Source organism: Diabrotica virgifera, chromosome 1, assembly GCF_917563875.1.
Source record: "Diabrotica virgifera virgifera chromosome 1, PGI_DIABVI_V3a".
Taxonomy (NCBI): Eukaryota; Metazoa; Arthropoda; class Insecta; order Coleoptera; family Chrysomelidae; genus Diabrotica; species Diabrotica virgifera.
Window position 1 is genome coordinate 176,017,850 of NC_065443.1, and position 22,597 is coordinate 176,040,446.

At 31.5% G+C, this 22,597-nt stretch overlaps 1 protein-coding gene across 1 annotated transcript in view; it reads left to right on the top strand.

Annotated features, from left to right (window-relative positions):
- Positions 1 to 22,597, top strand: part of LOC114337914 (probable cationic amino acid transporter) — a 1,427,575-nt gene that overhangs the window by 1,343,885 nt on the left and 61,093 nt on the right. The window contains exon 13 of the mRNA XM_050641785.1: positions 6,093 to 6,371. Within this exon, the coding sequence (XP_050497742.1) occupies positions 6,093 to 6,371 (279 nt within the window). The remainder of the gene's footprint in view (positions 1 to 6,092; positions 6,372 to 22,597) is intronic.

Here is a 22,597-nt window from a genome sequence, read left to right on the forward strand (position 1 = left end):
TTCTAAAAAAAATTAACATCAGTATCTTTTCATGTAGAATTTCCGTTAAAGTTTGTCATACGTATTTACTAACACCCTATACATTATGAATTATGAGAGAATAGACTATTTAAAGTTGACTGAAATAATTCGCCAACTGTTAAAAAGAATGATACGTATGGCTAAGAAAAAGATGAAATAATAATATTCCACCGCAGTTGACGACTACATAAAAAATCAAGAGCTTTTTTGGTTAATCAAAGTAGTAGAAGATAAATAATAGATATACATATTAATTTCCAATTCTGGAACATTATTCGATTTAGCTTCGTTTAGTACTTGGTAAATAGATAGTTAAGCAGTAAAAGGATATACAGGGTGCCCAGAAACTCTCCTTATAAACAAAGACCGAAGATTCCTCAGACACTTTTAAGACAATTTAACCTAATTCACCTAGTTCGAAAATGCTTCCTAGAGGAGCTAGAGCTCTTTGAAGATGGCGTCTGGTAATTATTTTTTTAATACCTCCAGAACATTTCTATTTAGCAAAACGAAAATTGATATGCCTATTTATCTTCTAGAGATAAATCGATTCCATTAATTGCGAATTTGTAGTACCACTCATAGGCGTCCGTTTTGGGCAAAGCAACGGGTATTTTATCCCATAATTTTTTGGCTTTATTTTTAAACATATTTGACACTAGATTATTAAATCGTGAGGTATTCTACCACTAAAAGGTACTCTTGCTTTAAGTCGGTAGAATGTACCAAATTTTTATAAAAATCGATTTGAAAATTTTTCGTTTTTTGAATCCGTTTTGGGCAAAGCAACGGGTATTTTATCCCATAATTTTTTGGCTTTATTTTTAAACATATTTGACACTAGATTATTAAATCGTGAGGTATTCTACTACTAAAAGGTACTCTTGCTTTAAGTCGGTAGAATGTACCAAATTTTTAGAAAAATCGATTTGAAAATTTTTCGTTTTTTGAATTAAAAAAAAAATTTCTAAAGAAAAACTATTTAGAAAATCGAAAACCGGTACGGAAAACTATTTATCTTTCAAAAATGAACCCATTTCATCAATTGCGAATTTCTAGTAGGTACCGGTCATATGCGTTCGTTTGGGTTCGTTCCTACTGTATCGCATAGCTTGTTTGCTTTTATATAATTTTAGAGCATTTTTCATACTATACAACGATCATAATAATAAAGAACATTCTCAAATCATGATTTACAATGTATATGTATATATGTACATTGTAAATCCCAAACCATGATTTACAAAGTTTATACATTGTAAATATGAGTCGGGAGTGATCCTTCTAACATCTAACGTGTCTTGGTTTGTTAATTTCTAGTGCATCTTTATTCTGATTTTAGTATAGGTTATCAAATTATGAGGTATTCTAGTGCTAAAAGTTACTCTTGCCTTAAGTCGGTAAAACAAACCATTTTTTGATAATATTTTTTTTTAAACTCAAAGGACGAAAAATTTTCAAATCGATTTTTCTAGAAAACGGTATAGGTATCTCACAATTTAATAATCCAGTGTAAAAAATTCTTAAAATGTTGTTCTGAAGCTATTTTCTTCTGGCATTTTTATAATCAAGTATATTCAAATGGGAAATAAGCCACAATTTTACCTAAAAATGATTTTATTAACGTTTCGACGCCCAAGTCGGGTGTCGTTGTCAAAATACAAAATAATATTAAATAAACAAAAATGTTGTTGCTTAGTAAAAAATTCTTCTAATAATTTATTTAATCTGACTCATTTATATCGGCAATTCAGACACGTATTATACATTTTAAAGTAGACGACTTTAAAAATGATATTGCCAATATTGATGAGTTGCGTTCCTGGGACGACTTTACTAAAAGATAGTTCATTCGATTACATGAAATAATCCCAACTCAAGAATATCCGCCACAAAAAATCATAGCATGTGATCTGTCTTTAAAAAGACAACCAAATGCAACGGTGGTACTGAAATTCTCGCGTTAGAGATTCCATAGTAAATCACGAGGGAAAACCAGGAAAGACCTCGTGATACTATCCCGACATCGCAAGTATTTGGGTTTACATTCAGTTTACTCTCAAAACTAATACCAAATTCTGACTTGATATTTTAAATTTTAAATAATACTAAAATACTAAATATGTATTAACTCGATATGAAATACTAAATTCTTAAAAGTTAAATACCAATAAGTTATGCGAGAAAATAACCGTTGCCCTACCCACAACGGACGCCTATGACTAGTACTAGAAATTCGCAATTGATGGAATCCATTTATCTCTAGAAGATAAATAGGCATACCCATTTTCGTTTTGCTACATAGAAGTGTCCTGGAGGTAATAAACAAATAATTACAAAATTATTTGTTTTAAAATTATCTGAGGAATCTCCGGTCTTCGTTTGTCGGAGAGTTTCTAGGCATCCTGTATAGTAGGGAAGAAAGATAAATGAATGAACGAAATGAATGATAAAGTGACATTTTTAAATTGCATATTTCAACAAAACAATAATCGTATATCATCAAACCTTTCTCAGTCATTGTATTATAAAAACTGGTCCCCAAAGCACAAATGTCTTATAAGAAGTGGTCCCTAAAGCACCTATAAAATGACTACCCCTCCTTTTTAACTCACATCCCCTCCCCTAAGTCAAATGGTACCCAAAAGTATCATATATTATCAGTACATATGAATACCTTGCCGGTCCCCAAAGCTAGCAGTTGCCATATATATATATATATATATATATATATATATATATATATATATATATATATATATATATATATTTAATACATGCTGGACACTGTTCAACTTTATTCTTTATATCTATTTTCATGCCTGGCCAAAAAACCACTGTACGTGTTTGTCGAACACATTTTTCATATCCTAAATGACGTTCATGAATTATTTCTAATATGACTTAACGCAATGACTCACGAATTACTATTTGGTTTCCTTTAAACACTAGTCCATCTACAACATGTATTTCATGACTAAAATTATAATAAGGTTTAATTTCTGTTTCCAGTTTATTTTTCGAACTTGGCCAACCTTCATTATAATATCTTATTAATGATTGTAAAACTCCATCAGTTTTGGTTGCTGCATGTATTTCCATTAATTTCTTTGAAGACACAGCTAAATTGTTAACTAATAGACTTCTATGTATACGTAACTCTTCATCTCCACTATCAGTATTGTACTATCTTTATCTGGACCTTCTACTGGTGCCCTGCTTAATGTATCTGCGATAAAAAGAAAGTTTTCTGGAGTATAACTAACTTCCAAATCATAAAGCTGTAAGTTAAGCATCATCCTTTGCAAACGTGCTGAAACCTCAGATAATGGTTTCTTAAAAAGACTGACTAATGGTTTGTGATCTGTTTCAACTTGTACTTTTCTACCATATATGTATTGTTTAAATCTAGTACATCCAAACTGGATTGCATACAACTTTTCTCTATTTGTGCGTAATTTGACTGAGACTGTGACAAAGATTTAGATGCATATGCTATAGGTTTTTTGTTTTGTAAAATCACTGCACCAACTGCAAATCTTTAAACGATCAACTGATAATGTTAAAGGTAGATTGTTATCAAAATATGCTAGTACTGGCGTTTGACTAATAGTTTCTTTAAGCGACTTAAATTCTCTTCCATGCTCTTCTGTCCAATGAAAACTAATATATTTTTTTTTCAATAACAACCTTAAATTCTTCGTACGCTCTGCTAAATTATCTATGTACTCACCTAAATAATTAATAATTTCCAAAAATCTTCTAATATCAGCTACCCAGTTAGGAATAGGCATTTGACAAATTGCACTAACTTTACTATAATCTGGACATATGCCTTCTGCACTAAAAATATGACCCAAATATTTAATATCTGACAATAGAAATTTACATTTATCCATATTGAATCTTAAATTGAATTGTTTTGCCCTCTCTAGTACTAGTTCTAGTATTTTATTGTGACCTTCCAAAGTTCCACTATAAATTAGAATATCATCTATACAGTGATAAGCGAGCTAATAACCGGTCAAATAGCACAAAAGATGGAAAACGTATTAAGTTGTGAGATAAAAAGAAATGAAACTAATCGAGTTGGGAAATTTAGCGACATTAACCTATAAATTTACATTATATTGATTGTTTCCCACCTTTAGATGTATCGCACGAGTTTGGCAACTACCACTGTCATAGTGACAGTTTTAGTTGACATATTCCTCTGATATGGGTAAAGGTGGGAAACAATCAATATAATGTAAATTTATTGGTTAATATCGCTAAATTTCTCAACTCGACTAGTTTCATTTTTTTTTATCTCACAACTTAATACACGTTTTCCATCTTTTGTGCTATTTTGCCGGTTATTAGCGCGCATCACTGTATACAAACAGACTCCTTGTATGACTCCGACTATTTCATTCATTACTTTATGAAAAATCTCAGGAGCGCAGCTTATACCATAAGGTAATCTTGTAAATCTAAACCTTCCAAAGGGTGTATTAAATGTGCCTAGCTTAGAACTCTCTAAATCTAATGGTATCATGCAAAACCCTGATTGTGCCCCAATTTATATTATTTACTCTTTTAGTTAGACAACATTTTGCATAGTGACCTTGTTTATTACAAAAATAACAAATAGCTACTAGTGCTGGACATTTAGTTCTATGGATTTCACCACATCTTTGACAAACGTTTCTTACCACTTGATTATTTTCATTATTCTTATCCTGATTTGCATACGAATTATTTCTTGATCTAAAATTATAGTTCTGACTCGTTACCTGACTTTGATTGTTTGTGCCATCTACGTTATACTGTTGATTATCATTTCTCCAACTTGGACCTGGGACTTCATTCCTATACCTCGAACGATTTGAATTGTGACTCTTGTAATTTTTATTTTGGTAATCATTCGGACCTGGATCATCTTTATTCTTCTACACATTCTTCCACCGCTTCTGAATTTTTATTTAACTGTTTTACTTGCATTTGAGTTGTTATTATATTTTAAGCAATTTGTAATACCTACCTTTTCTGTCTTCAGATCTGCTTCTTGCAATAGTTTTTGCTTAATTGAGTGGTGTTTAGGATTTAAACCAATAACGAACATGTCACATACCAAACTTTTTTCAAATCTCCTAATTCACATGTTAAACTCAAATTTTTTAAACTCGTCATGAAATCTTAAATGGTTTCACCATCTTTCTGTACTCTAGTAAGAAAATAATGTCTTTCTACTGTTAAATTCTTCTTCGGGTTACAATATTTTTCAAATTTTTCTACTACTTCTTTAAATGTTACTGTATCCATGTTAACCTCAAATGACTTAAAAATATTTCTTGCCTCTATACCAATCTAGTGTACCTGTGTACCTAATAATAGAGCTACCTTTCTCGCATCATTTCCTTAATCTAAACCTGTAGGCCTCAAAAATATTTTAAAATTCATGCACCATTGTTCCCAGTTAAAAGCTAAATTTCCATCCTTCAACAAGGGTTGAATTTCATTGCCTACTATGTTGCTTTTTATTTTTACAAGAAGAGGTTGGTTCTGCTCTGCTGAATTTGGATCTGCCATGGTTAAACTTTATCTCTTGACTACTTGACTCTTGACTGCCTTTGATTAAATTTAAATTTCTTAACACTGGACCACGTGTTGTTAGGTTATGTTTCGACTTTTGTTGTGTGACTATTGTAAAGACTCTTCGATATTTTACTTAACTTTTTACTTCTGACACCATGTTATGTTTGTTCTTGTGGGCTTATTGTTAGAATTGACAACCAGTTTCTTATTTATTATTTATTGGACACAAACTAATTATTACATGATTATATCTTAAGAGCCATCTTCACTTCACACTTCACACCATGTCACTAATGTTAGGGCAGGTTTACAAATTGAAGTAGGTTTACAACTTAACACTACATAACATATTGCACAGGATATTTATAGAATTTTTGAGACCATCAACTTATTGTTACAGACATGTACCTTGAATTAGCTTAAAAATATTCATAATTAGCAATAAATTATAAATTATATCTGTGAAAAACTTCTAATTTCCTTTTTTTTTTCAGAAACACATTAATGTTCATGACTCCAGGCCTTCCGTTCATTCCTGTAGTAGCGATAACAGTAAATATTTATCTGATAATGAAGCTGTCCATACTAACCTTAGTTAGATTTACGACGTGGATGACTTTAGGTTTTATTATGTACTTTTACTATGGAATTAAAAATAGCACTTTAGAAGAAGGACCAGATACTGACCAAAATATTGAGCTGACCGTGACAGATCATGAAAAACCGAAATATAATAGTAACACACCGTACGGCGGAGATCACAATATATTTAGGTAAACTATCGGTTTTTTATATACACATAAATAACACCACATACTATGCAGTATGTAGTTCGTAAGACTAATAAGGAATGTTTCACACTACTAATCAACAAACAATAGGTATGCATTTATATCCAGTACTCTACTGTTACTCTCTTCCACGAATAATTGCTAAAACTAACAGAAACGGTTACATTTTTTACACAGTTTTCATACCTAAGTCTTAGTAAAGTCAGATAATAGCAAACACAGTAAAGTTAACATTATCTAACGTACCAAAGACACTATACTTAGAATGTCATATTATATATATTTAATGTTCGACTGGTATATTATTTGACAAATAATGACATCATTTTAAAGTCAGATACGTATGACATAATGCCCTAGGGCGTTATTTTCAAAAATAACGCCCTAGGGCATTTAATTTAAATAACTAGTTAAATACTGTCAAGTTGACAATTAACAACAAGTAAAACTATGGTTACCACAATTAAGTTAGGACTATTGCTGGTAAATGTACTTATTTAAAAACTAATTGATTCAAAATTCATTCAAATTTTTTGCATATAAAGAATAATTTAGTCGGACATTAAACGTTGAAGGCACCACGGGTATTTTAGATAATAACGCTTTCGGTCAACGTATATCCCTCGGGCCAAAGACTCTCGGTATATATGTTACAGTTCAAGTTGATTCTCAGTTAGAGTTGACTCCAACTAGTTGGAGTCAACTCCAACTGAAACGAGCAGTAAAAGTTGATTTTAAAAATTTAAATCAACTTTTACTAGTTGGAGTTGACTCTTCCTGGATCGATTCAGTAAATGTTGATTATACGAGAATCTCAAGTGCATTTTTGATGAGTGTGGGTTTCTTTGTTTTTACCGTTTCAACTACTTATTAGTATAGTCTGTAACATCGCCCCCGTTAGGTAAATTATTCTGATTGGATTTTTTGCACAAACTTACTCAAAGAAAGATGTACATCCGTATAACAATCCTTATAACAAATACACAGGGTGTCACGCGGTACCGCGGTCGAAAAATTGTTTAACCAATTTTTGTTAACCAAATTCACAAAAATAATTTTTATCTACTGTATCTCATATTATGTAATGTAAAGGTTTTATTGTGTGAAAATTGTAAATATAGATAGCAGTGCATGAAGGGTTTAAAGTGTGTCTGAAGTAACAATGTATTTTAAATGGGTTTTACTTTTTCGCAGTGTTTTTAGCACACTTTCATATAATTAAACATCTTTAACTTTCGCCTTCGGGAGGAAATCAGACACGCCCTTGCAACGGCAACTAAAATGCTTACAAAACAGCGACCACGGAAGCAAAGATGGATGAAAGAGGAAATATTGGATTTAATGGATGAAAGAAGAAAATGAATATTACCATCCTTGGATTATAAGCTTTCATTTGACACCTCATTTGTCATATCGGAAAAGAAATGAAAGGCAGAATTTACAAATCAGTCATCAGACCAATAATGACATACGCGGCAGAAACACAACCCGACACAGAGAGGACAAAAGGATTGCTCGAAACAGTCGAGATGAAAACCCTTCGAAAAATCGATAGTAAGACTCTATGGGACAGAGCTAGAAGTACATATATACGACGGAGATGCAAGGTGGATAACATTAATAACTGAGTAATAAACAGAAGAATAGAATAGAATGACCACATAAGTCGAATGACAACAAATAGGGTAGTCAGGACAGCGAGAGACGGTTCCCCAATAGGAAGACGTTCAGTGGGAAGACCACGAAAACGATGAAACGACAACTTACTAGAGGCACATTGAAAAAACAGACAAAGTAATGTCTATACAAAAAGAAGAAGAAGAAGATTTGTCAATCTACCTGTTATAATGACGGAGGAGTTATATTCGCGGACGGACGGACAGACAGCCTAGGTTTTTGTCACCTTTAGTACCATCCTTGGATATTAATCTTTCATTTGACACCTCATTTGTCATTCTACCTGTTATAATTAACGAGGAGTTATACTCGCTGTCGGACAGATGATACCAGGCAGTACCATGGTCGAAAAATTGTTTAATAGTTATTTATGTACCAAGTCCGTAAAGTGGCTCTTTATCGAACGAGTCTGATATTACGAGCAGAGGAAGCGAAGCGAGCAACAGACGCGTTCGATAAAGAGTATTGAGGTGGTGCGTACAAAATTGTATCGTCAATCATAAAAAACATTAACACTTACTTACAACTTTGAGGAATTTTTTTTAATTTTAGACGAAATAAAATTTTTTTGATGTTTAATCGATAGTTATCAATATTGTATACCTACCTAATTACTAAATCTGTAAAGTTTTGATTTATTTTGTATGAATATAATTGCGAAACACTACAGAATTTTACTTTTTGACATAAATTTTATTAATAATAAGATAAATTTTGTACAATATTTTTAATAATTAAAGTAAATAAATTTTAATTTCACTCAAATAAATAATCGACTGCTGCCATTGACCACTTACATTCAATCTCGGTTAATCTGATTAATAATCGCGGCAGGTAAAGTAACATTCTTCTTTCAATACAACAAAGTGTTACTTTACTGCCGAAAATGAGGGCAAATGAGTACAATAATGAATGATTTTAGTGACGTTTGGCGATAAACAATGATTTTAAACAAATTGGCAAAAATAATTTTTTCACTTCGTACAAATATTTTTTAGATCCTTTGGGCCTTTTTTTCTCTAAAATTGACTGTTGTCGAGTTATTAGCGACTTAAAATTTGAAAAACGCCAAAATAACCATTTTCAAGGTTTAATAACTCGGTTAAAGATAATTATTGTGAAAGTCGAGCGAGCGGCCGTGGAGTAACGGCATAATCGCTGACCTCATACGCCAGTGCACGTGAGTTCGAGCCCTGCCAAAGACAAACCATTTTCATTTCAAATAATGACACGAGCCGTCTCACCGTGTCTCGGAGAGCACGTTAAGCCGTCGGTCCCCCTGGGTTAGTGTACATCGACACTAGTTACTTGAAACAGGGTTAAAGGTGTAATTGGCACCGGAGCTGTCCGAAAGGCAAAAATGCCATACGATATTATATATTATGAAAGTCAGAAACTAAAAAAAATCAAAGATTAAAGCTACCTCTATAAGATCCTTAAGAAATTGTTGTCATTATTTCATTAATAAGATATTATTTTTAATTATCAACAATGAGCGCTAAGCGTGTATTGAGGCGGCCGTCAATGTGAGTGCGAGTGAGATTCACCATTGGACGGCCGGAATGGTGCATCTCTTTAGCACTCACCATTGACGGCCGCCTAATACGCACTTAGTTAATACGCTCATTGTTAATAATTAAAGATAAAGCTTAGTAATAAAATAGTGACAAAAATTTTTGCTATATCTTGTAGAGGGGGCTATAAACTTTGATTTGGTCACTTTCTGACTTTCATAATAACGGATTTTAACCGAGTTATTAAGCCTTGAAAATTGCTATTTTCGCATTTTTCAAATTTTAAATCGCGTATAACTCTTTACAGTACAACAATCAATTTTATAGAAAAATCACAAAATACCTTTTTTGCTCAGAACAACCCAAATGATCTAAAAAAAAATTGTTCGAAGTGAAAAAATTATTTTTGTGAATTTGTCTAAAAAAATTGTTTAAACAATTTATCGATCAACGTACTGCCTGGCACCCAGTAGATTTGTTATAAGGACCTCTTTTTGAGTAAGTTTGTGCAAAAAATTCGAATCAGAGTAATTTACCTAACGGGGGCGATGATACGGCCTAGACTAATTTGAACATATTCAGTAACATTTAATTTCTAGAATCGGCTGTTTGTGTGAATCAGAATCAACTTTTACTAAATGGCATTGGGAAGAGTATACTTTAACTAGTTGGAGTCTACTTTTACTAGTAAATGTTGAATATAAATCTTCATTTTATATTTATAATCAACTTTTACTGAAACCAGCCGTTAGAGTTGACTCGAACTAGTAAAAGTCAACTCCAACTGGATAATCAACTTGAACTGTAACATATACACTATTAACCTCAAGCGTTATTATCCTTATAATATCCTTGATACCTTATAAAACTTTATCCGCAAAATACAAGGAAAATTCCTTTAAAATGAACAGATGAGTAATAACAATATATTGTAACAAACTTATTTTTCTTCTTCTTCGTCTTTGTAAGCAATTCTGCTTGTTAATTGGCGGATTGATACCTCTATGGAAGGTTGTCACTCCATCTTTTGCGCGGTCGGCCGATACTTCTTCTACCGATTGATGATTTATCTCTTGCTATTTTGACCACACTTGTCTCCCTTATTCTGCTTATGTGGTTATTCCATTATTTTTTTCTATTATACACTGTAAGTTACAATGTCTTCTAATGTCTTTACTCCTCTTTTAATCTCTCAGCGTATTTTCTGTAATTCTTCTCAGTATTCTTTTGCTCTATTTCACTATTGAATTCTTTTGCTCTTATGTTAAACATGTGGACTAATTTTTGCAGACTATCCTTATCTTGGGATCTCAATATTTCGTCATCTGCGTAACAGAGTATTTTTACTTCTTTGTTTCCCATTCTGTATCCTGTTCCTTTTTTGATGCTTTTAATGATTTCATGCATGATTTAATTGTAATGATTTCATGCATGATTTAATTGAAGAGCGTAGGACTCAGTGAGTATCCATGTCTTATTCCGCTGAGTATGATTATAGGTTCTGTCAGTTGTCTATCTATTCAGACTTCCATTTTGTTATTTGGGTAGATGTTTTCAATAGTTTTTATAATATCGAGGGGACATCTCTGTTATACAGAAGATGGAATACATCTTTGAGTCTTACTTTGTCAAATGCGTTCTTTAGGTTAATAAGACATAGAAATGTTGATCTATTATACTCTAGTAATTTCTCAGTAATTTGATTTATGACGAATATTGCATCTGTACACGATCTTCCAGTATGAGAACCCTGTTGTTCATCAGCTAAACTTATACTCATTAGTTCTTGTAGAATTCTGATTCATTGGTTCTTGTAGAATTTTAGTCTTAAGCTTTATGGTAGTATTTAACAAGTTGATACATATGTAGTTTTGTAAAAGACTATAGCAGAAAAACCATTAACAAAGTTTGTTGAAAGTTTTAATCAAACCTTGTAGTAATATAAATGTGCAATTGATTTAAACTACACAATCCAAAATAAGAATATTTTTTCAGCCAATCACAACCGACCTACGACTGGGATCCAAATAAGTCCTGGGACCACGGTCCTGCCTGGGCTCAGCCTGCGCAACCGCAGAATCCCGCCACCTCACAGCCACAACTTTATCAAGTCGAACAACGTTATAATGTTAACACAAATAACACCAAATCCGTAATAAATAAATCAAATCCACCAGTTACTAGGCCCAGTACTAAACCAAGTACTCAACCAGCAGGTTCTCAGTCTAGTTCCCAACCTAGCGCATCCAACTCTTCGAATTTGTTCGTTAGTGATCCTTTGGCTTACGCCAACTGGGATGATTAGTAGTGTAATGAAAGGTTCAACGATCTAGAATATCTAACAAAGGAACTAAATGAAATTATTTATTAAATTTTGTCACTGAATCCTAATTTTATTGACTATTTCATTGTTTGTGGTAAATATTTTATTATATTTTTAGTAACAAAATATTGTTACGAAACAAGAGCAATAATAATTGTTATGCTAAATAATGGGTCTATTGAATAAAAAGAAGTATTTACTTTTAGTTCCTCGTATTTAAGTATTTACTTAATAGTAATTGAATAAAGCATTAAAGAAATTACTTTATTCAATTAGTACCTATTAAGTAAATAGTTAAATACTTGTAAGTAAAAGCAAATACTTCTTTTTATTCAATATACCCATTGTTAGTATTGCTGTTTATTTTAGGACAAAAATCGCTAGAGAAATAAAAATTACCTAAATTATTTTTAATGAAAACTGATTCCCTACATAAAACACTTTGGCTACAAAATTATATTTTAATAAATCTAATGTGGTAGGTATTATACAGGGTGTAACGAAAATACAGGTAATAAATTAAATCACATATTTTGAGACCAAAAATAGTTCGATTGAACCTAATTTAGCTTAGTACAAATATGCACATAAAAAAGTTATAGCCCTTTGAAGTTACAAAATAAAAATCGATTTTTTCGAATATATCGAAAACTATTAGATATTTTTTATTGAAAATAGACGTGTTGTATTCTTATGGCAGGAACATCTTAAAAAAGAATTATAGTGAAATTTGTGCACCCCATAAAAATTTTATGGGGGTTTTGTTCCCTTAAACCCCCCCCCCCAAACTTTTGTGTACGTTCCAATTAAATTATTATTGTGGTACCATTAGTTAAACTCAATATTTCTAAAACTTTTTTGCCTCTTAGTATTTTTTCGATAAGGCAGTTTTTATCGAGTTGCGGCTTCTTTTTTAATATGTTTACATAAAAATTTTATGGGGGTTTTGTTCCTTTAAACCCCCCAAATGTTTGTGTATGTTCCAATTAAGCTTTTACTGCGGTACCATTAGTTAAACACAGTGTTTTTAAAACTTTTTTGCCTCTTTGTATTTTTTCGAGAAGGCACTTTTTATCGAGATGTTACTTCTTTTTTAATATGGTTCAAAATATACCTAAAAATGTAAATCATAAATAAATTTTCATATTTTATTACCAAGTCTCCATAATCGTACTTAGCCATATACAAATATGTGGTGGATTTGACAAATATTCAAAATATCTCGATAAAAACTGACTTTTAGAAAAAGTACTGAGAGGCAAAAAAGTTTTTAAAATATTGTGTTTAACTAATGGTACTACAATAATAATTAAATTGGAACGTACACAAACGTTTGGGGGGGGGGGGGTTAAAGAAACAAAAACCCATAAAATTTTTATAAGGTGTCCAAATTTCACTATAATTTTTTCTTAAGATTCTACTACCATAAGAATGCCACATGTCTATTTTCAATAAAGGATCCCTAATAGTTTTCGATATATTGGAAAAAATCGATTTTTATTTTGTAACTTCAAAGGGCTGTAACTTTTTTTATGGGCACATTTGTACTAAGGTAAGTTAGGTTCAATCGAACTATTTTTGGTCCCAGAATATGTGATTACATATATGACCTGTATTTTTGTTACACCCTGTATATTTTAATGCAAAAAAATCAAAGCCAAATAGGGAAATAGACAGCTACATACAGTTTTAGTATAGAAATCTAATAAGTATTCTAATAGACCATAAGGATCTGTGAAAAAACGTCTATTTTTGGATGTGAGAGGTGGCATTCGGATTTTTGCAGATAAAGTTAGGTGACACCTTCAGTAATAATAATTGACTTATGCTCCTTCTCAAATATTCCCGGAACATTAATAAAAAAATTAAAATATTAAAAAATTTCGAAAAACGTCGATTTTTTTCTGCTTTCTTTGCTTATAACTTTAAAACGATTCGTTTTGGAACAAAGTCGTAGAGAAATAAAATAAAGATAATTAAATTTTGTATGATATACAACTGGTCAGAAATGTCTTAACGTATTACCTTTTCTGCAATATAGCAATAAATATAAAATAAGGGAGCAAGATACGCCTGTTGTTATTCAATGTTTTTAACCACTTTGGTGGCACTTAGAACCTTAGTAATTTACTTAGGAAATTCTTTGTAACATACTTAAACCGTGTACCAAATTTCATTAAAATCAACATAATAGATTTTGCATAATAAATTTGCAATCTAAAGGTTTTTAAAAAAGTTCAAATTTTTTAAAATATTTCTTAACAAGAAGTAGACCATTTAGAAGTTGGCTAATTTTTTTACATATAGAGAGGTGCTCTACCTATCTAATACACTTTACAGAACTAAAATCGGATTATTTATATAAAATGAATATGGATATTAATAGTTTTCCTCTTATTTATATGTATTAATGTTAGCAAGTTTTAATAACCAATCTAGATTTATCTGGTGAGTTATATTTTTACATGATCTTTGTTTCCACTTTATCAGTTACTTTTTAGCTCTTGAAAATGAATGTAAACACATTCGAAAGCTCGAGTAATAAAAAATAGTATTCTAACAGCCCCTTTTTATTGACTCCAACCCACCGAAACTCGAAAAGTGTTTTTTATAAACAAGTCAACAAAGTACTTCTTTTTTCTATATATGTTAAATTACATGTTAAAAAAAACATGTTAAATTATATAACTAAAACTGTGTGTAAATTGATTGTTATTAAAAGAGAATACAGTAAATTTTCGGTCCCAATTTGGCTTATTATAATTTTATTTTCTCTATAACCACAAGTGTATAAATAAAAGGTTTTTAGTCTCTTGTTATTGTTTCTAGATCAAAACTAACAAATGTTACACTACAGTAAAATATTTTGATAAGAGGAAAAATAATGTTATTTATTACCTACGTTGTTGTATATTTAATGAGAAAAGGTTGTTAAAAAATATTGAAAAAAGTGTAGTTATATTTCGAGCATTTAAAGGACTGACGTTTTAAAAAATATATTAGCTAGGTTATCATATTAAAGGATCTGGTTTGTTAAAACCTATAAACGCATTCAAGTTGGTCAAAAATAGGAGAAAGAATTTTATTTTCTACTTTTGTTATTGTTTGTATTGGATTAAGCCACAAATTTTGGTGTATTAGGTCTGAAAAATCTGGGAAAATCCTGATAATGGGATCTTTTTAGGTTGTGTGTATATTCCTTGCAAATGAACTTTTGGCCTCGATCTTAAGGCGCTCAGCCACAACTTTCTGATAAACATTGTTTAAAATTATGTTACCAGTAGGTGACAAATTCTGACTGTTTTTTTTTATTGGTTTTTGTTTATTTGTTTGTGTACCTAATCTGTTATGTAGGTGTGATTTTTGAAAAGAATCATAATATTTGAAATTAAAATTAAATTCCATTACCAAATTTTTAAATTTAACAATAATCTATTTAATAGGTTTATTATACCAATAATTTGTTCAATAAAAATTTAAAAATATGATACCATTCAGTTTTGCGTGTTGCATACGTATTGGGTATGAAACTTTCAGCTGTACTATTCATTGGTCTGTTATTGTTGAAATTTTCTTGTTCATGACCTCTTCCTTAATATCGGTAACCAAATCCTGCTGCATTCTGCTGATGGATTTGCTACACATTTTTCTTCGTTGAGTAGGATGGGGGTTGCTTCTTTGACTTTTCTCTCTTTTGTCTGTTTCTTTCACTCATTTCCGGAGTGAAAATTGAAACGTCAAACAGTATTTAAGAAATGTAAGTTTTGTTACACCAACAATTTTGTGGCTTAATCCCATAAACACAATACTAAATTTAACATGCCACAAGAAAACAGTTTCAGAACCTTGCGATTTTCTACTTGTTATTTTTTTTCTTATATAAAAAAATTGTCACGTCATAATATCTTTCTTGTGCTATATTTTTATAGTTTTTCCTAGAACACTCAATGCCTGCATTGCCTTCTTTGGTTTAAGTTTTGGTATAGCTTTGCATGATCTGCATTAATTTTTATTGCTAATATGCCAAATTATACTTCTATATTTCAGAATTTTTTTGATTTAATTCCTAAAATTCACTAATTTTGCCCTTTGGAATCATATTCATTTCATAGTAATATCTTCCCTTTCCTATGTTTTTTTATTATCTTGATGCACATAGTCCCAACTTCAGACGAATTTATATCATAATAGAGTTGATTTTTTTAGATATTTAGATGTTTTTTAGATCTCGCCATCACAGTAGTTGTTTTTGGAATTCTCTTATTATACTAGTTTTACACCAAATAATAAGAAATAAAAATATATAAAATAGACTAATATAAAGAGACACAATAATATTAATATGCATTGGATAAAAGGGCATGAAAATAATTTAAAAATGGTGGAAAATATTTTGAAAGCTTAGGTACTAAACGAAACATTTCACAGAAAACAAGTAAACACAGCAATGGCAATAATGACTAAAGTAACAAGTACTTACTTCAACACTACATACAATTTAAAAAAAAAAAGCAAAACAGTTGCACCAGAGGATACTGCTCTAAACATATGGATAGGGTTAACAAGTACAAGTCGGCTAACATTGCTTGTTAAATAAAACTATAGAAGTGAGGTTGAATGGGGAACCTGCGACATAATAATTTAGTACGAAAAAAGGGATTGTTTGAAAATAAAGCGAATATTTGACGAATCGTGAACATAAAACTGCTTAACCACACTATTGCAAAGTACTTTACAGAAAGCAAAGAAAGAAACAGATGTGAAAAAACAGAAACACTGGAAAATAAGTCTGTAAAGAAATTAGCAAACGTTTATATGGTATACATTGATCTTCTGACGAGGTACTCTACTGATAAAGTCCCTCGAAAGCATTGTGTTGGCCTCTAGATAAGAAAGAAGTATATGGTGAATATATCAAAATGTCAAAGCATATACAAGGTAAATTCATTTTCTTTGAAAAGAGCTAATTTTCTGGGAGAAAACTGTAAAGAATAGGTTAAGAAGTTTGGAGGTTAACAGTTTGGGGTTATGCTAAGAAAAAGGAAGGAGGACAACGGATGCCTTCTTTGTTTTGATTCAGGTAATAGAGAAATACGGCAAAAAGAAAAGAGAGCTACATTTGGTATTAATAGATCTTGAAAAGGCATACAAAACCGTTCCTAGGCAAAAGCGAGCTATGGAGATCTGTAAAAGAGAAATGGGTTTCCTAAGAAATACGTGAAGGATATGTATGAGGGAGCTTACACCAAAGTAAGGACTTGTGTATCTACCCGTTTAATCTTCTTATGGATTGTATTGACACAGAATATAAGATATGTTGCTCCTGGATCAATAGCAATGGCAAATTTGGATAAGGTACCATAGGTAAAAACTTTATACTTTTCGACGTTAATATCACATCCATTTACCATCATAATAATGTTAAAACCTTTGCACACAAAGAGTAGGTAACGTTCTTCACGAATTTATATAAAAATCTAATTTCTAAATACAGTGTGTTCAACACAATACAGTGAGTCAATAATTTTAAATGAAACACCGTATATGTTCTAACAATGTAGGTATTTAGTATTCGGGTTCCCTCTACCTAAGGTTAATACATTTGGAGATAATTGGGGTTTAATGTTTAAGATAAGATATTTGTGGTTTTATTCTAACAAGCTGTGTACGAACTGTATGAAGATGTCACAATTGCCATTATTTGTGGTTACGGGCACTTTTACAAAATGATAAAAATGACTCGATTATAATTAAACCACAAAGATTGCGTAAATTTACTTTTAATATAAATATGAGGAATGTCACAAATTATTATTAGACTACCCAAGTAGCAATTTTTCGACGCATTGGTTGTCAGTACAAACAAATGCACTGTATATAACGTTGCCACAGTGGACTTTCAGTTGTTTCGGCCAACGACCCCTAACCCGACTGACATTACGATGTTACAACGTTAAGTAATATCTTTAGTTATATGGGCAACTAAGTTATTACTATTGTGACAACTACATATCACAGTTAAGTTTTTTCAACAATCGCAACTACTTAAAAACGTTATAATGCTAAACAAATTTACGCCCATAGGTTTTCTGGCCGACTAGGTAGTTGTCTCTCACAACCCCAGGGCCTTTACGTATAGTTATATTGTTATATAGATGTGTGACACGTTTACGGCAACTTCAGGAGCAAAAAAAGAATTTACTTTATAACCTTACTTTTTTCTTATTATTTTATATTTTATTTTGCTGGAAATTTTCGATTTATTTAACAACCTGTATATTTGTTTTTTACTAGGTGGTTTCTCCATTGTCCATTGTTTTATCAGTAGATTTGATAAGCTTAAATCTTTGTATCAGCTTTGCTAGACAGGGTTGCCAGGCCAGTTCTTACTCTTTCAGTACTATATCCGTTGCAAGATAATTTGGCTGAAACTCCGACAAAATATGTACTTTTTGTACATATTTTGTCTGAATTCCATCCGAATTATCTTGCAGCGGATAGTAGTTTTGCTTTCAAAAAATCAATAGAAATCAGTAGATTCTTTTTAGGACCTGTAAATACAGTAAAATCTGTGTTAACGGTTACCTGTCAAAATCGTCCGGTTTCATAATCAACTTAAAGTAAACATTAAGTAAAGTTCACTTTAAAGTTGACATTTAACCATATATGAATTGTGATAAAGGTAGGTACCAACTTACTTAAAATTTAAAATCCACTTTAACTGATTATGAAACCGAGCGTTACAATCATTTTGAAAATTCTCCAAACCAATTATATGAAGATTTCCTTATTTAGATCTGGTATTTACCAGTTTCATTTCTCTGTCCATCTATTATCATCATCTACGTCCTGAATCTTATTTTCGGTAATGACATTGAGAAATTGTAACAAAATGTCTGAAAATTAATTTAGAAATGGGGTGAATACTATTAAAAAGCAAATTTTATTTTAGTGATAACAAAATATTGAAATATACCAAACATCTAATAAAAAACATTGCCTACTAGAATTTTTTAAATAACATCAAAAATATACCAAAACAGTAGATATCTACTAAATGTGGCAACGCTGTTAAGGAGAATGATGCACTTCATTGCACTGGTCACATGACCTCTGTCACCCAATAAGAGGGTGCGTTCTAAAGTGGTTGGGATAGTCGGTCCAGGCCGTGTTTGGTCGGCGATTGGACTTCTCGGTTGTATCATCCGTCTATGGTTGGTAATAAGGTATATTTTAAGTAATATTGGTAATGTTGTTTAATGCACCATTTTGGTTTTTTTGGGATGTAAAGAAAATAAAAACACAAAATATAAAAAATGCAGGCATTTTCTAATACCTTTAAAAGCACCATCAATACATTAAATTTATACAAAACATATTTAACATAAATTCTGGCTTTTATATTAAAATTAGATTTTTTAAATTTACATATTTTTTGTTAAAAAGGTGATAAAAAATGAGCGCGTGTGTTTTTTAAAGGTGGAATATCCATATTTGACGATAATCTGAGATGCGTTTATAAATTTCACATCAGGTAATTTTGTTTAAGTCCTTATTTATGTCTTTATATAAATTTAAATACCTGATATGATGTGAAAATAGTTTGCTTTTTATATAGGTAAAAAAACATAACCAGTCCGACTCTTTGAGCAACCATTGCACGCAGGCACTTTTTATAGTCGCTTCAGTTGTCTTATGCAACGCTTAAGGTTGCCTAGGCAACGTCAAGACAACTCAAAAATCGTCCACCAAATTAGTGCAGAATTGGGTCGTCTTCTAGGCAATAACAACGTTGTAACAAAACGTTGCCACGCGGTAGACAACGTTGTCGCGTCGACAAATTGCTACTTGGGTAATTTTGGTTCTTTTCAACAAAAAGTTAAAAAATCGGAGCCTATTATTTATAATAATGATTATACAATTTGTTGACATAAAAGTAATATCTACAGCATAGCAATAGGATGAACATGAAGGACGTCCTAAAAAAGAGAGAGTACAGATTAGGCTGCTGGTTGCAAAAATGTGAGACTATTCCTGTAATATAGGGATGTTGTAAAACTATTAGTTCAAAAAGCTAATACAATGGTGTACCTACTAACAATTTTTTGTAGTAAAAATATAAAATGGAGCTCAGAACAATGGGAGATTAATGCCTGGTTGCACCAACAAGACGTGCCTTCAGCTCAGCTTATTAAACATACGCGTTGCACCGTTGAGTGTCAGATTATTTTCAGCATGCCACAATGGATTGTCACGTGGACTGCATCTAAACTCTATCTCAGTTAACCCATTTAGCGCCAACGGTGCGAAAACGCACCATTTTTTTGTAGAATTTTTTTTTGACAATTCGTTAGTTTTTTTAAATCTTTGTATTTTTTAAGCAACCAGAAGATATAAGTGTTACTAAATTTAATTTTGTTTAATTTCCAAACTCATGTTTTCATAAATATTTTCTAAATGTCCGGACATTTTCAATCCTTCGACACAACTTTATTTTTACTGTAATAATTTTATTGGCATAACACTTTTGTGGTCAAATAAATTAAAACATAATTTTTTAACCTGTTTGTACATCAATTGTTATAAAAATAAAAAATAAAAATTTCTGAGTCATCAAATCTCGTGTTTGAAAATAATGTTTTTACAAAGTTTTCTCGTTTTTGACAAAGAAGCTGAACAAGGTTTTGGCAATGTTCTGACCATACTATTTTTGGTTATCAAAAATGCCAGGTCCGTTTACACTCTTCAATTTTTGAGACTTTTCACAAAAAATAAAATTGTGTATTTCAATTTTTATAGCTCAGTTCCGCCAAAGGTTCGAAAACGAACCATTTTGTTGTTGTGACACCTGCCATTATCAAAGTGTAAAACAATTTTTTTACGATTGTTTAAATTTATTTTACTCTAGTTAATGAAATATATTACATATTTTTGCAGTATTTCTATGCTTGGCGGTTAATGGGTTAAGACGTGCTTAAATAAAAATTGAAAATTATGGGTCTATAAGCTGAGCTGGGCCAAGCCGGGGCTAAAGATTTGTTGGTGCAGCCAAGCCTAAAAGAAAAACATGCATACAAACAAATTAATAGATTCAACACTCCTTGATCAAGAGAAAACTAAACTACTAACTACAAGTACGTACCAGGTAAAACGAGTCTTTCAAAAAACTTGTCTAAAATATTGTCTGTGTGCACTACTTTCTATTAACAAATTCACAAATATTTTGTGTTACTACAATTTGATTTACTAATTTTTTTCTGCGATTTATGTCGGTTTTTGGGAAATTTTGCGGACTCTTTGTCGCTCATTGTAAAATTAAAACAGTTAATTCTACTTTTATACAAAAATAATGAAACTTTGCCTCTTGGTACTGGCAGCACAGCTTGCAAGTCATAATACGGCGAATATTGTTGAATCTATGTTAGCATTTTTGTATTTTTCTTTCTCCTTTCTGGACAGTTCTGTTTATTTCAAGTGGTTTTCGTACGTCACAGCAATACTGTTTTTTCCATCCTCATCAGCATTTTTGAAATTTTCACAAAGATCACCTTGATCTTTTTTGGTGTATGGAAGGAGATGATAAAATCTTTAGTAAAAATGCGGTTAAAAGTAATTGCAGACGCAAATGATTTGAAGTTTTCTTCTGTACATTTATCTTTGTAGTCTCGATATAAATCAGCTAAAGACTTGTCACACTGGATAATAATATATTCCCGTGGCGTCTGAGCTCTAACGTAATGTTATTCGACGCGTGGTATAGCGTTTATAAAATGTTTGACACCGTCATAGATCCCCGGTTCCACAGTATGTTGTTTGCCATGTTTCCCGCATAATTTGCCATGTTTTCTGCGTTTTCCAAGAGCTACTAGTAGAAGAGCTACTCGATGAAGAGCTTCTTGAGGAAGAGCTACTTGATGGTTTTACTGTTCGACATCGAAACAAACTATAGGTTTTCCTTTGCACAACAGAAACGAAATGCGGATCTCGGTCGGAATTATCGGAATCAAAGTCGCTCTGGTCTGAGTGCACCGGTGAAATGTGATATTGCCTTTGGTTGGTTTCTGTAATAGGTTTAACATTACTGACCTTACTAAAGGTCACTGTTTACGTCAATTTGCGGTTAAGGTTGTACTTTCGTAACGTCACTGTTCTCTATCTGCTCTATCTGGGCACCAGGTTCATTATTTGTACTCACCAGTGGGAATAACGACGGTGAAGAGTTTTCCTGCATGTCATCCTCAACATTTGTTGCCACAGCAACAAGTAGTCGCCCACGATCACTTGTTGCTATGAATCGCCCCCTTAAAAATGAATTAAGTTATTATTAACATAGGTAATTGACGAAATGAACAAGAATGTCACGAAGAGTGTCGTAACTCTAAATTTATAAAACAGTTAGTATTTAGTAAGCTTTTTTAATAACACTGCTGCACATTTTAAATGAGTTATTCCTATACGTTGATTGAAAAATAGATAATGATTAATACATGTTTTACAAACAACAAAAAAATAGTATAAAGTTATGATTCAACAATAGTGTAGCATGTCAAAAATAATGAACTAATCAATAATAGTGTCGTTAGTAAAAATATTATTTTAAAACGTGCTTATGTAAATCAGGAATAGTGTAAAAGTAGAAAAACAACAATGTTATGGTTAGGTTCAAATCAACAAGAATACAGTAACTCAAAATA